Genomic DNA, 15,338 nt, shown 5'->3' with positions numbered 1-15,338 from the left:
GGACCTGCGGGCCCCGCCCCCTGTGGACCTGCGGGCCCCGCCCCCTGTGGACCTGCGGGCCCCGCCCCCTGTGGACCTGCGGGCCCCGCCCCCTGTGGACCTGCGAGCCCCGCCCCCTGTGGACCTGCGGGCCCCGCCCCCTGTGGACCTGCGAGCCCTCCCCCCTGTGGACCTGCGGGCCCCGCCCCCTGTGGACCTGCGAGCCCCGCCCCCTGTGGACCTGCGAGCCCTCCCCCCTGTGGACCTGCGAGCCCTCCCCCCTGTGGACCTGCGAGCCCCGCCCCCTGTGGACCTGCGGGCCCCGCCCCCTGTGGACCTGCGGGCCCCGCCCCCTGTGGACCTGCGAGCCCTCCCCCCTGTGGACCTGCGAGCCCCGCCCCCTGTGGACCTGCGAGGCCCCCCCCCTGTGGACCTGTGAGCCCCGCCCCCTGTGGACCTGCGAGCCCTCCCCCCTGTGGACCTGCGAGCCCCGCCCCCTGTGGACCTGCGAGCCCTCCCCCCTGTGGACCTGCGAGCCCTCCCCCCTGTGGACCTGCGAGCCCCGCCCCCTGTGGACCTGCGGGCCCTCCCCTCTGTGGACCTGCGAGCCCCGCCCCCTGTGGACCTGCGAGCCCTCCCCCCTGTGGACCTGCGAGCCCCGCCCCCTGTGGACCTGCAAGCCCTCCCCCCTGTGGACCTGCGGGCCCTCCCCCCTGTGGACCTGCGGCCCCGCCCCGAGCAAGCAGACGCTGCACATGCCGGGCAGACCCACACTCACGATGTTCCTCAGCACATCGTCGTCCACGTCGAAGTTGGACGTGTCAGAAGGACTGCTCACGTCGGGAATGTAAGGTGCTTCCAGGTTCCGTATGTTTTCCCAGTTCAGCCCTTGGAAGAAGGGGTGCTTTTTGAAGTCCTCGATCCCATTCTGGCCCAGCCGGCGCTCCCTGCTGCAGATCAGCCTCTGCATGAGGTCCTTCGCCTCCTCAGACACATCTGTGACGTGGGACGGGAACTGGAACCGCTCCTGGGTGGGTAAGTGGGTGCATGATGAGGGCGTTCGGGGGCACGGCAGAGCACGCATCTAGTCAACAAACTCAGCGCAGACGGCCGCTAACAACAGTGAGCTCAGGGGAGCGAGAGCATGGCCTTGCCGGCTTTATCGGGACAGGGTGCCAACACCCTCCTGGGAACTGGAACAGCGGTGAATGTTCACGCACGTGTGGGGGGACAGCGGCAGGCCTGCCAGAGGGCACCAGGCCACCCCTGTGGCATTCCCCTTCCCACAGGGGCCTGCATGCCAGGCACCATGGCTGTGAAAAGGGACAACAGCCAGTCCCCGGGCTGCTGTGAGGACCACACACCTGGAGGCACACAGAGCCCGCACGGCACTGCGCCCACGCTGAGAAGCGGGTGGTGGCTATCACCACCTACTGTGTGCATGGCATCGTCTGAAGGTTTTATAGTGAGTATAACCTAATTTACAAGTGAAAAATGTATTTCTACTTTGAAACAAGTGTTTGTTAAAAGGACCCCTTGCTTTGAGTCATTAGAAGACCGTTCCCCACATGAGTGTTCACATGCTCCCTACAGACCAGCCCCAGGGAGCCGTTTCGGTTATGTGTGATCATGTGAGTGTGTGAGCATGTGAGTGAATAAGAGCGCAGAGGGTGAGATGGGCATTAGAAAGAAATATTTGACTAAAAAATATAAAGAAAAGTAACAGATGACAAAAACATTAGTCGGAAAAGAAAATAAAAACAAGCAAACGAAGGAAACCGAGAGAAGGTAGGGGCTGGGAGAGGGAAGAGGATCCAGGGAGGAGCGAAGGGGTGGAGAAGGGACTAGAGACTCCTCCGATGAGATGTGACTGACAACTGGTTCTGGGAAACGGACTGGATCCGTGCTGATCTGCGTGGTCAGGCTGACCGGGTCCTCCCCGCTGGCGTCCCGGGGACACAGCACGGCCACCACGCGCCACACAGCGTGCTGCAGGGATTCTGACCTGATGAACGCCATCCTCGCCCCCAGAACGCGGACCATCCTTGAAGCCCCACCTGCACCTGCTGTGTTGCAGCCTGAGCCAAGTCCTCCGCTACCCTCTCCTGAATCTCCCCGCTCCCACCCGCGCCCTCCCCAATGACCCCACAGCTTCCACACCGAGCGCCCCCGCGGCTGCGCTGGGCCTCAGCACGGACAGGGGGTGCGGAAGGGCACGCTTACCTCGTGGTTCATGATCTTTCCGTAGGTCTCCACAAGCGACTCCGCGTAGAAGGGCGTTTCCCCGTAAAGCATTTCGTACATGCAGACGCCCAGCGACCACCAGTCGCACTCGGGGCCGTACTTGCCCATGCCGTCCTCCATGGCCTGCAGGATCTCCGGTGAGATGTAGTCCGGCGTGCCCACGGCCACCGACGACCGCACCTGGGGAGAGGGTGTGCTCAAGGGAACCTGGGACGTCGCCCGGGCCAACTTTCTCACTCAGAAACGCCTGAGTTTCAAACTTCAAGCAAATGAGTGCTCCCTTGCCACACGCAGGGCAAGTGCCAGGGGCTCCTGCTCGCCAGTCTCAATGCCCAAACCTCCACAGCCCCATGGCGTCGCAGCCCAAGGGGGCGCCACTTCCCACGGGCTCTGTTGCCGCTCACTGTGGTCGGGAACAGGTGCGCCCATGTACAGAGCCCCGGGCGCTGGTGAAACAGGCTCCAGGCAGCAGCAGTTCTAACCTGCTGTGGGGGGTCAGGCTGCCCATCACAGCCTGCCCTTCAGTCTCCCAGCGGCTAAGGCCCCAGAAAGGGCAGGACAGTCCCTGGGAGAGTGAGGCCTGACGTCCGAGGAAGGCCGGTCCGGAAGAGAGGGGACAGCAGCCCAGAGCCAGCCAGTGGGAATGAGGAGGGCGCTGGCTCTGCCCCGGGCCAGGCCCCGCCCCACCTGCGGCTTCAGGAGCCGCCGCGGACAGCTGGCCGATGGGGGTCAGGTGGCGCTCGAGGTGCGCGTCCACACTGATGGAGGGCAGTGTAGGTGGGGAAGGAAATCCACGCCCCCATTCAGACAGCGCTGCTCTCCCTCCCTCCCTCCTTCTCCAAGAGGCATGTCAACGCACACATTACCGTGTGAGGACGAGAACAGACACGTACCGTCCCATCATCATTCATCTTCAGACACGACCCGAAGTCGGCCAGGCGGATGTGCCCATTGGCGTCCAGGAGGACGTTGTCGGGTTTGATGTCCCTGTTGGTGAGACAAAGACACACCTGACACCCCACGCGCACTCGGAAGGTCCACGCCCCCCGGCGGCAGGCGAGCTGGGGCCGCCTGGGCGAGTCTCTCCTGCGGGGACTGGCCAGGCGAGGTGGCAGCAGGCACCTCTCACCCTGCACATCAGGTCCCGGCACAGCCCACCGGTGGGGCCGCGAAGGAACAGGAAGAACAGAAACAGGCGAGGGACAGAGAGTGGCACACGGAGGGGTCAGGTGGCCCCCCACTGCAGGCTCACAAACCACCAGGACCCCCAAACTGTACTTATAGAGGTTGGAGCGCGGGGTGACCTGCCTGGGTACAGAGCAGCCAGTTGCCTCTCTAACCAGCACTCGCACCTGCTGTCCGTGTACCCGCCATCACTGACAGAATAAGCTTCTATGACCGAGAGCATGAAAAGGGAACAGAAACTTTGAAAGCAAAGGAGGGGCCTGCCCAGTGTGCCCAGTGGTTAGTGTCCGCCCTCAAACTGAAGGGTCACGGGCTTGATTCCTGGTCCCAGTCAGGGCGTGTGCGGGAGGCAACCAATTGATGTGTCTCTCTAAAAATCACTGGGGAAAATACCCTCAGGTGAGTATTAACAAAAATAAAAGCAGTCCTAGCTGGTACAGCTCAGTGGATAGAGAACTGGCGTGCGGACTGAAGGGTCCCAGGTTCGATTCTCGGTCAGGGCACATGCCTGGGCTGTGGGCTCAATCCCAGGTAGGGGCGTGCAGGAGGCAGCCGATCCATGATTCTCTCTCATCATTGATGTTTCTCTCTCTCTCTCCCACTCCTTTCCTCTCTGAAACCAATAAAAACATATTAAAATATAAAAAAATAAATAAATAAAAGCAAAGGAGGGTGCTGAGCACAAGGAGCACAGCACGCCAGCAGCACTAAGAGCCCGAAGGGGCGCCACATGCCGGCCTCTGCGGGGGCAGTGAGCTGGCTGTCCTCCGTGACGGACAAACGGCCACCTCGTCACAAACAAGCGCCTACCAGCCCTCCACCTCTCCCACCCCCACATCCCTTTGTGAGGGTTCGCGGGGCGCTCGAGGCCAAGGGCCCTTGTGGGGTCGGCATGAAAGTGAAGTGGAGCTGAGAGAGAGGAGACACGGGGTGGGGACCCCACAGGAGCTCTGGGGTGCAGGGGAGGGGGGCCAGGTCAGCTGAGAACAGGTGGCTGCCTGACATCAGCTCTCCTGTCAGTGACACCAGGACCTCTGGTGCCAGCACCGGGCCGCTCAAAGTGAGCACCAAGTGCGTGACCGGGCTGAACACCTGGACGGGGTCGAGGCCTCAGGGACCCCGAAGGGGGATCACCTCAAGGGCTGTGGCCTCCATGACCTGGAGGGGTTACCTGTGCACGTAGTGGAGCTGGTGGATGGAGTCGATGGCCAGCACCATCTCCCCGATGTAGAAGCGCGCCATGTCCTCCGGGAGCTTGTCTTCAAACTTACTGAGCAGTGTCAGCAGGTCGCCACCCACGTAGTAATCCATGACCAAGTACTGCGATCGGGAAGGGGACAGAACAAGCGTCCAGTCAGCACTGCGCCTGACGAGCAAAGGCCTAACTTCGCCGCAGAAGCCGCGACCCCAGAGTGATGGACAGGGTCCAGGACCCGCCCTCAGCACAGGCACCGCCGATCACAACCCGCGCCACCTAAGCCGTGCTCCCGGCAGGGGATGAGCGCCTGCAGACGCTCCACGGACCCACGGGAAGTGACTGGGGGCTCTGGGAGGCGGCACTCTGAGAGCCAGCGGCCCCACGGGAGCACCACGATGGGCCACAGTTCTAGGGTTCAGATCATCCCCCGGTCCTCACGTCACAGAAAGAGCACACTTGGGCCAGAGGAAAGGGGGACCAGCTAAATCACAGAAAACGAGCAGCTCTTATGAGAAAAGACAGTAGTAACATGAACAAACTAAAAGCTAGTTCATGGGGGTTCACCCTGTGAAAGAACCAGAAAATCGCTTGCTTGAGTAGAAATCGGAGCAACTGGGCATGTGCCTGTCTGGCCCAGACGAGCCAGACCCGCTCAGAGCTCACCTCCTGCACTGGGAAGGCTGGGGTGAGGGGCTCCCCATGGGGCACCCCACCCGCCAGAGACCCCAGACGCCAGAGCCAGGGTGGCTGCCAAGCCTCTGAACTGTGGGAGGGGCTGCCGGTCCGGCCTCCAGGACCCCTTCCTCGACGCTGGCTTCCTTATAAGAGATGGACGCTCTGGTCCGAGCAGTGAACTCGCCAACAGGGAGGAGACACGCTGCCTGGAGAACAGCCACTGGATATTCACTGGGAACCTGAGCACAGCTACATCCCGGGCAGCGGCGCCAGGCCCAGGGCTCATGCCCACTCCCTGCCACCTCACCGGGCCTCACAGGGACCAGCACGATCCCGTCCACGATGAGGAGCGCGGCCAGTCACCAGCAGGGTGACGGAGCGGGAACCCACCACCTCAACCCGACGCCGCAGGGTCCCAGCCCGCCGCCCGCAGGCGCTTTACCACAGCCCTCACCTGTCTCGGAACTCAGCTCTCGAGACTCCGTGCACCGCCCCCTCCTCTGAGAAGCCTTCCTAGACCCTCCCGGCCCTCCCCAAGGGCAGCCTCAGCCAGGCCTCCCGCTGGCCTCTCGGCACTGGAGCCTGTCCCTGCCAGTAACAGCGAGGTGTGAGGGCAGAAGCCTGATGAATCGTGTTGTCTCCCCAACCCCTGGCTCAATTCCTGCCACAAAGACGACTCCGGAAGGAGGTTCGCGCGCTCATTCTCTCCATAACGAGCTTGCTGGCACCCCTCCAGGCAACAGGAACCCCCCCACGGAGCTGGCACTGAGCGGAGGGACCAGCCAGGGCATGGCAGAGCATGGCGGGCACTGCTGCACACGACCCATCGGGCAGGTGTGAGGCCTGAGGGACAGGCAGAAGCCACCTATTCCAGACAGAGGGCGTGCACAGAGGCTGAGAAGAGAACGAAGGTGGCCATTGCAGAAACGGGCAGTGGTGGCCATGGCCGGGGCCTGGCGAGTGAGGAGGGAGAAGCTGGCCTCCGGCGCGCAGGGGCTGCCGTCTGACTTGCGCCGAGAGCTTCCTCTGGCTGCCCCGTGAAGAGCGGCCGGGCAGGAAGGGCAGGAAGGGCAGGAACAGGACTGGACCGGGGCTAGGAAGCCGTGATGTGGTCCAGGCAGGAGGCGAGGGTGACGGGCTGGGCAGGGGTGGACAGAATGGAGACACGGGCCGACACCGGAGAAAGAGACCACAGCACCTGCTGATGGAGGCACGTGGGTGAGGGGAGAGCAAGGCATGAGCAGCCGGGGTCTGTGGGCCCTAAAGGAAGCAGCAGGGTGCCCTGCGGCGTGGCTCAGGGGGTGAGCGGCAACCAGGAACCAGGTCACCAGCTCGATTCCCCGTCAGGGCATACGCCTGGGCTGCGGGCTCCATCCCCAGTAGGGTGTGTGCAGGAGGCAGCGGATCCATGATTCTCCTTCATAGATGCTTCTACCCCTCTCTCCCCCGCTCTTCCTAGCGCTCTAAAAATAACAATAATACAAACATATTAAAAAAAAAGGAAGCAAGCCCTAACCCGTTTGGCTCAGGGATAGAGCGTTAGCCTGCGGACTGAAGGGTCCCAGGTTCAATTCCTTGAGGTTTGATTCCAGTCAAGGGCATGTACCGGGGTTGCGGGCACATCTCCAGTGGGAGGTGTGCAGGAGGCAGCTGATCGATGTTTCTCTCTCATCGATGTTTCTAACTCTCTATCCCTCTCCCTTCCTCTCTGTAAAAAATCAATAAAATATATATATATATATATATAAAAAAGGAAGCAAGCAGCAGGAGGGCAGGCAGCATCCCCGCCTCGCCTCCCGCCCCACGTCGGCCGGAACCTGGGAGAAACCGGCACTCGCAGCATGCGTGCCCCATGTGGCCGCGGGCGCCTGGGCTCAGGCCGGAGGGAAAGGGGCTGCCAGGCGCAGGAGGCGCAAGGAGATACTCGTTTCCCAAGAACGAGACCAGTTATTCCCTGTCCCGCGACACAGGTTCTGAGGGAAGCCATCAGGCCACACCCTCGCAGTTTCTGCCGGGGCAGGTTTAGTCTTCACGAGACGCCGACAGCAATTACATGAAGCAGCTGCAGGGGCCCAGGCGCCTCGCAGCAGCCAGGCCGCACACCGGGGCCAGCTTTCCAGGCCTGCCGCTCCCCCAGCCCTGCAGTGGCACCTGCCACTGTCCCGAGGCGGGGGGAGGGGGGCAGGGACTCACCTAAGGACCCCGCTGGCGGGCGGCAAGGGCAGCCTGCCCAGCCTGAGCGCAGCAGCCGCGTGTTCACATCCTAGAAGGCGCCAGAGCCCTCGCTTTCCTTCTCCTTAATTTTCGCTGCGCTTCTAACCGGGCACCTCCAACCTCAAGACGGCTCCTTGGCCGGAAGGCCGGGCCAGCTTAGAGAAAGGGGGTCGTGCCTAGCGTTTCAGAGCCCAACGCTGCGCTGCTTTCAGGAAAACTTCTCACACAAAACACGCAGTGCCCTCTGGGCCCGTACCCGCCTCAGGAACCTCCTGCACTTCCCATCAAACAGGAAACGGACTGGAGAGTCCATGGGGCGGCGACAAGGCGGGAGCAAGGCGTCCCGAGGGGATGGCCCCGAGCGCCAGGGCACCCGCACCGCCCGCCACACGGCCCGGCACCGCCTTAGAAAGTGATGGGCACTGTGAAGGCCAAGCTCACTGGGTCACGGGACAGGACCCAGAAACCCACGGCAGTGCCCAGGAGTCAGGAGTTGCCCCTCTGCCCACACAAATAGGAGCCTTTTCAATTCTTAAAGCCCTACAGCAGCTTCCTATTCATCTTCAAAACAGAAATGTTTTACCGCCCCCCCCCAACCCCCCGCTTATTTAAATGTAATAAACCCAGAGGACAAAATAACCAGGCTCCGTAGTGATTGGAGAAGAACAGGGATAGAACTGTCTATTTAAAAACCCACCTGCCGATGACGACGTAAGACAAACCCTAGTTTCATGGAGTCAGATTCCTATAAAAGGCCGGTTTTCGGGGATCTTCTCGGTTTTTAGTGACAACACGAAGGCGTCAGAACCCGCGGCCCGACCACGTACCAGGTAATTCTCGTCCTGGAAGGCGTAGTGCAGGGTGGTGATCCACTGGCAGTCCCCGTTCACCAGCACGTCGCGCTCCTCCCGGAAACACGCCGTCTGCAAGGCATCAGGGGCGTCAGTGTCCGTCTGCAACCCCCCCAGGGCGTCCTGGACAAGGGTCCTGCTGCCACAGGCTCTGGACACGCGTCACCTGTCCTCCAGCTGCGGCAGCCGGCCTCCCGCTCACCTGGAACCAGGCGCATTGTCTCCCCAGGCGGCTGCGCCCCCTCCGCAGCACACCTGTACCAGCTGAAAGCTGCGCCAACCTGTGCCTCCTGCTCCTACACCCACCCCTCCACACCTGCTGTCTCTCTGGCCCACACTAGAGACTCACTGTGGGGGTGGGGTCGGCAACAGTGTCCCCGCTGGGCCCCTCCCATCCAGTATCACCTGCCTTCTCTCTACGGGGTCAGCCTCCTGGGGTTGGCCAGGAGTGCAGCTACCCCTCGTGTCTGCCCCATCATGACCCACAGTCTAGCACCCACGTGACTGGCAGGATGAGCACACACATGCTTCCTCGTCTGGGTGGGTTATTTTTAAGGAATGTAGCCTATTGGCAGGATACAGATGCACACATCCTAACAGAATTCTACCATGAGGACCATGGCCTGGAGCATGTGGATAGAAGACTATGTTTTTAGACTCTATATAGTTTTGGGGTTTTGGAGGTTTTTTTGTTGTTGTTGTTGTTGTTTTTTTTTTAGAAACATCGATGAGAGAGAAGCATCGATCAGCTGCCTCCTGCACACCCTCTACTGGGGATGTGCCTGCAACCAAGGTACATGCCCTTGACCCGGAATCGAACCTGGGACCCTTTAGTCCCCAGGCCGACGCTCTATCCAGTGAGCCAAACCAGCTAGGGCTTTTAATATATTTTATTGATTTTTTTACAGAGAGGAAGGGAGAGGGATAGAGAGTTAGAAACATCGATGAGAGACAAACATCGATCAGCTGCCTCCTGCACAGCTCCTACTGGGGATGTACCCACAACCAAGGTACATGCCCTTGACTGGAATCGAACCTGGGACCCTTCAGTCTGCAGGCCTAGCCACTGAGCCAAACCAGTTAGGGCTAGTTTTGGGGTTTTTTAAGAGCTTTAACACACAGGTTGCATCTGTATTTAGAAATAGCCACAGGCAACGATGTGGAGAAAAGGAAACCCTCTTTCACTGTTGTTGGGATTGCAAATTGGTGCAGCCACTATGGAAAACAGTATAGAGAGTCCTCAAAAAATGAAAAATAGAGCTGCCATATGACTCAGCAATTCCACTTCTCAGTATTTATCCAAAAAGAACCAAATACACTCATTCAAAACAATATATGCACCCCTATGTTCACCACAGCATTACTTACAACTAGAGGCCTGGTGCACAAAATGTGTGCATGGGAAGGGTCCCTAGGGCTGGCCGACAATCAGAGTCAATTGGGGCCTTCCTTCGTTCCATGCCGCCCTCTGGTGGTCAGCACACATCAGAGCAAGCGGTCGAACTCCCGAGGGGACAATTTGCATATCAGCCTTTTATTATATAGGAGGATGGTGAAAATATGGAAACAACCCAAGTGCCCATCAACAGACGAGTGGATAAAGATGCCAGGCACGTGCAATGGACTATTACTCAGCCTTGGAGAAGAACGGAACCTTGCCATTTGCAACAGCACAGATGGACCTAGAGCAGTGATGGCGAGCCTGTGACACACGTGTCAGAGGTGACACACGAACTCATTTTTTTGGTTGATTCTTCTTTGTTAAATGGCATTTAAATATATAAAATAAATATAAAAAATATAAGTCTTTGTTTTACTGTGGTTGCAAAGATCAAAAAATTTCTATATGTGTCACGGCACCAAAGTTAAGTTAGGGTTTTTCAAATGCTGACACACCAAGCTCAAAAGGTTCGCCGTCACTGACCTAGAGGGTACTGTGCTCAGTGAATAAATAAGCAGAACAGAAACATACCCACAGACAGAGAACAAGCTGACAGCTGCAGAGAGGGGCAGAGACAGGCGACGGGGAAAGAAAAGTCAGGAACACTCACAGCAGTGAGCGGGAGTAACTGACAGGGAGCAAAGGGGAGCTTTAAAAAAACATGTAACCAGGTCTTCAGCATAATTACAATGCAAGTTCCTCTTCATTGAGTATTTAACATAAGATTTTCGCTCCTTATCTGTGAAACTTGCAAAAACACAAGGCCTGATGGAGGCCTGGGTGCAGGCGCTAGACAGAGCACCTGTTCTCTCCAAGTCTCAGTAGGACCTTTACAATTGCGCTTTCTCTACACGTTTTCTCTTCTCAACTTCTTTAAAAAGCTTTTCTTGCTAAAAGGAATCCTGAGGTGGATGTGTCCTGACTCTACTGATTGGAAGCAGACACGAGGACGCCTGGCCCACAGTCCGCCCTAGCCAGTCCCGCCCAGCCCCGGGGCCTGGGGAAGGCGGCTGGGCCCAGGACAGTTCCAAGCGGACGGCCGGCCGGCACCCACCATCACCATTCCCGGTGAAGTCCCGCTGAGCCTGGGGGCCAGCACGGCGACCATCCAGGGAACAGACGTATTAGCCAGCAGTTCTGTTTTCTCTGAACAGCTTTTAGTTTTTATTTTTTATGACCAAGAAAGCTAAACTAACACCCAGAGGGTCAACGAGCTATAACGTACACTGCTTTGCAACTGTCCCACTGACTCCTTGCTGTGTCACCAGGTTCAAATTAAACAAGCGATCCCTACTCGCACACACTCACCATGACACCACGTCCTCACACACCTGTATGCTAACTAGCACAACAGAGAGAACAACCTTGGGGCATATATAACTTTCAAAATGTAAACACACACACACTCCGGAGGTTAACATGACGAGCGCTACTAAACAGGCTCAGCTGCCTTTCATAAGCCACCTCAGGTAGAAATACCACTTGAACGGAATGTGCTCCTGCTATTTCTTTCCCCCAAACACCCATTCCTCCCCCAGAACTTCCATGTACGGCAGCCGCATCTTCCCCCATGAAGAACTGCGTCCCCACAGGAGTTCCTGCGACTGCCCAGGTGCCCGTGGTGACATGAGGGAGGGAGGCTCGAGGGGCCGGAGGGCGCAGGTGCAGACCAGCAGAGCGAGGACGGGCGGAGGGAGGCTGCCGTGCAGCGAGGAAGGAGAGGGCTGCGGCAGAGTCATGGGCCACCAGCCCTTCAAGCCCAGGTGACTGCAAGATCGTCATAACACAGTCAACCCACGGGCACTTATTGAGCAACAAGTGCCACACACGGGAGGGGGCGGGGAGGAGGGAGAGCAACCCTCGTGGATGCTGGGCCGAGGATGCCCGCCCACCCACCACGCCCTGACAACCTGAAGTAACCACGGAAGTCAGTGGCCTGCTCCGTTATCTGCCCAAGGCAGCAGCTACCATGGGCAGAGAATTCCAGAACAAAAGAGGAAAGGGCCACCAAAAGTCACACGGAGGGTTTGCAGGAATAGGATGAGAGGCTAGAAACCAAAAGAGGAATTTCCAAAAGCAGGGAACAGCCGATTGCAGAGGGAGGGCCTCCCACAAAGGGCTTGCCTAGCAGGTGTGGCATGCACGAGCTGCGCAGAGAAGACTGCAGGGACCAGGCGCTCAGGGCTCACTGGGGGGGCAGAGTCAGAGGGCCTGGACAGGTGCTGGGCAGGCGGGAGAAGGCAGAGCCCTGCGTTACCTGGCAGGCGCCCTTGGCTCTGAGGCAGTGGAGGGCTGGGGGAGGAGGGGCTCAGTGGAGACAGAAGCGGAGCCACTAGAGAAAAGCCTGGCTCTGGGTGGCCTCGCCTGCCTCAGCGGGGGCTGCGGAGAGGGTGCGGGCGTGAGCAGCTGCCGCAGGGAGGACACAGGGGAGGAAGGAGGATGGGACTGCGAAGCAGCAGTCGCCTACGGTTACTGATAGCCTCCGTTCCCCCGCTGACGGGACAGAAACAGCCTGCACTTACAAGGCTCCAGATCCCAGCACTCCTTTGGCACGGGGAGCCGAACCGAGATAGATGCCTACAGAGTCCGCAAAGCTGTGCTTCGCCCTCACAGTAACCAGCACCGCCCAGACTCAAGGGGACTCTGGGGCGGGATGAGGGGGACTCTGGGGCGGGGTGGGGGGGACTCTGGGGTGGGGTGGGTGGGACTCTGGGGCGGGGTGGGTGGGACTCTGGGGCGGGGTGGGGGGACTCTGGGGCGGGGTGGGGGGACTCTGGGGCGGGGTGAGGAGGACTCTGGGGCGGGACGGGGGGACTCTGGGGCGGGGTGAGGGGAGAGGCGCAAACACAGGAGCGGAGGGCAGAGCAGGGAGGTGGCCAACATCTGATGCCAGGAGCAGCTCACTCCTGTCAAGGAGGAAGGCGCAGACCGGCAGGGACTGTGGCTCGCTCACACTCACCTCTGCTCTCTTCAGCATTTCCCACTTGTTGAGGATCTTCATGGCATAAATTCGTTCAGTGTTCTTCATTTTGACAACAGCAACCTGGAGTACAAACGGGAGTGTCACAAACGTGCGTTTTCATAAACTCACAGTGAGATATCAATTGTCTGGACAGAGGTGTTAAGAAAAGGAAAGTGTTCTATGTAAATGAGGACTTGCTCTTTTAACCATCAAAACTCGATCTGAGCCACACAGCAACTTGAATGATCGATCACACCCCCTCAGGCAAAAAAACCCTGCAGTGCTGCCCTAACCGGTTTGGCTCAGTGGATACAGCGTCCGCCTGCAGACCTAAGGGTCCCAGGTTCGATTCTGGTCAAGGGCATGTACCTTGGCTGTGGGCACATCCCCAGTAGGGGGAGTGCAGGAGGCAGCTGATTGATGTTTCTCGCTCATCAATGTTTCTAACTCTCTATCCCTTTCCCTTCCTCTCTGTAAAAAAATCAATAAAATATATATATTTTTAAAAACCCTGCAGTGCTGAGTACTGGGTGCATAGAGTCCTCTACTTGGGGTGTGTCTGGAGAGTTTCATAAAAAACCTCTAAAAATTCGTCACCGGCTCCCAAGCTTCGCCCCTGCGCCCACGTGCACCATCCCCGAGCTCATGCTTACAGGCCCACGGATGCTCAGGGGCCCACCTCTCAGATCTCATGCAATGTGCTCAGGACGGTGTTAGACACATGTCAGGCTCGGCATGCTGGCTGCAGCTATATTCTTCAAAGTACAACTCACAGCCACCTCTTCCAGGAAGCCCTCTGGGACTTCCTGATCCCTGCCCAATCTCCAGTGAGCTCTTCCACCGCCACCAGCACCTGATGTGAGGTCTGTGCCATCGCATGGCACTTTCTACCTGACATTAATGGATCGTTCATTGGCCCAAGTCTCCATCACAAGGCCATAAGCTGCGTATTGACAGTGACTAACTTCTGTGAGAGCAAGCAGACCTTTTTGCTGCGAGTGGCAGGCAGCCCACAGCAGGTGTCAAGCAGAGTCCCTCATTACCAGCTTCCTTGCTCTCTAACCAGCACACGCCACGCATCGCCAAGGTCTCCCAAGAGCCAACATGCCCCAAGCACCTGCCCGCTCGCTCTCAGTTCGGGCTCCCCAACTCTCCCTCTCACCCCAGGGGCCTGCTTCTGAAACCTATGTTAAATGACGGGCACCATCCAATGTCACCTCCCGGGCCTGATGGTGGGAAGCCCACATGAACGCCCTGGCGCGCCCCGGCTCGTCCTTAGGAAAGAATAATCCGATCAGAAGCACAGGCGAAGAGCCTTCTGATCCCAACACCGGTAAGGAGCGGCCCCGTTTCTGTGGTCCACCCGGCGCCATCAAAGACAGAAAGCGGAAGCTGGGCCCATTCCAGGTGCGTGGTTACGAGGATGCTCCAGAACAGCAACGGGGGCTCAGTAAGACTGTCCACACAATCCGAGGTCCCGGCGCTGGCAGGGAGCATGGGAGCAGGCACAGGGCCCCCGACGGGACAGAGTGCCGGGTGGTGGGAGGAGTAGGTGTGGAGTGCTGGTGTGGAGCGCAGGCCTCGGGGCCAGGGAGGCTGACTGGGGGTTGAAGTGGGGGTGGAGGGGGTGCGTCCAGAGAAGGTGGCAAAGCTGAGAGGGGGCAAAGGAAAGGAGAGAGCCCGCGGGCTTCCGCAAAGGCCTGGGCAAGGACGTGCTTCTCTTAATTTGAAGGAAAGTGGCAAGTGATCGTTGTTACCTTCCTTGAAACTCAGAACCATTTTGTATCAAGTTCTTTGGCAAAAAAGAGCACTAAAAAGAACTAGAGCTCAGCCGGTGTGGCTCAGTGGCTGAGCATCAACCCATGAACCAAGAGGTCATGGTTCAAGTCCAAAGTCAGGGCACATGCCAGGGTTGCAGGCTCGATCCCCAGTAGGGGGTGTGCAGGAGGCAGCCGATCCATGATTCTCTGTCATCACTGATGTTTCTCTCTCCCTCCCCCTCTCCCTTCCTCTCTGAAATAATTTCAAAAACCAATAAAAGTCACTACAAACAAGCGGCACGGCAGCGTTCGCTCGTCCTTCCCTTCCCTCCTGGAGGGACCGCTCTCTGGCGCGGTCTCTCCCCGCCCCTCCGGGCCCCTCTGTCGGGGACAGGTGGCTGCAGAGCTGTGCAGGGCCCGGGCCTTGCTCACTGCACAGCCCGAGCCTGGCACGGCTCCTGGGACAAGGCCGACAGTCGGTGTAAGTATAGACTGAGCTGAGTCAGGCTTGATTTCAACAGGCTTTCTCTCTCTTCTCACTAAACAACAAAAACCATGCCTTACCCAACTACCTACAGCTCAGAGATTTGCTATTTCTGTGCAGAACTCAGTCTTTCCTGTGGTTCCTTTAAACTAAGTTCCTTGTTGGTGGCAACCAGGACAGATGCTGCCTGGGGGCCCGTGGGGCTCACAGGAGGGGGGGTCTGAAAAGCAACAGGAGGGAACCTTCTAGGGGAGAGAAATGCTGTCTTCCAACCGGGGTGCACACGCTGCCACACTCCCAGTGTCACCTAGATCTGGGCATTTGTGTGTCCTTGTACCTCAGCAT

At 58.7% G+C, this 15,338-nt stretch overlaps 1 protein-coding gene across 3 annotated transcripts in view; it reads right to left on the bottom strand.

Annotated features, from left to right (window-relative positions):
- The window catches only part of CDC42BPB (CDC42 binding protein kinase beta), an 86,079-nt gene that overhangs the window by 33,470 nt on the left and 37,271 nt on the right, over window positions 1–15,338 (bottom strand). For all 3 annotated transcript variants that reach the window (XM_059685798.1, XM_059685779.1, XM_059685789.1), the window contains exons 3-8: window positions 12,747–12,830; window positions 8,323–8,418; window positions 4,580–4,728; window positions 3,117–3,210; window positions 2,203–2,403; window positions 758–1,006 (exon numbers count right to left, since the gene is read on the bottom strand). In XM_059685798.1, coding sequence (XP_059541781.1) covers window positions 758–1,006; window positions 2,203–2,403; window positions 3,117–3,210; window positions 4,580–4,728; window positions 8,323–8,418; window positions 12,747–12,830 — 873 coding nt within the window. The remainder of the gene's footprint in view (window positions 1–757; window positions 1,007–2,202; window positions 2,404–3,116; window positions 3,211–4,579; window positions 4,729–8,322; window positions 8,419–12,746; window positions 12,831–15,338) is intronic.

Source organism: Myotis daubentonii, chromosome 1, assembly GCF_963259705.1.
Source record: "Myotis daubentonii chromosome 1, mMyoDau2.1, whole genome shotgun sequence".
Lineage (NCBI taxonomy): Eukaryota > Metazoa > Chordata > Mammalia > Chiroptera > Vespertilionidae > Myotis > Myotis daubentonii.
This window is presented reverse-complemented; position numbering and strand designations above follow the sequence as displayed.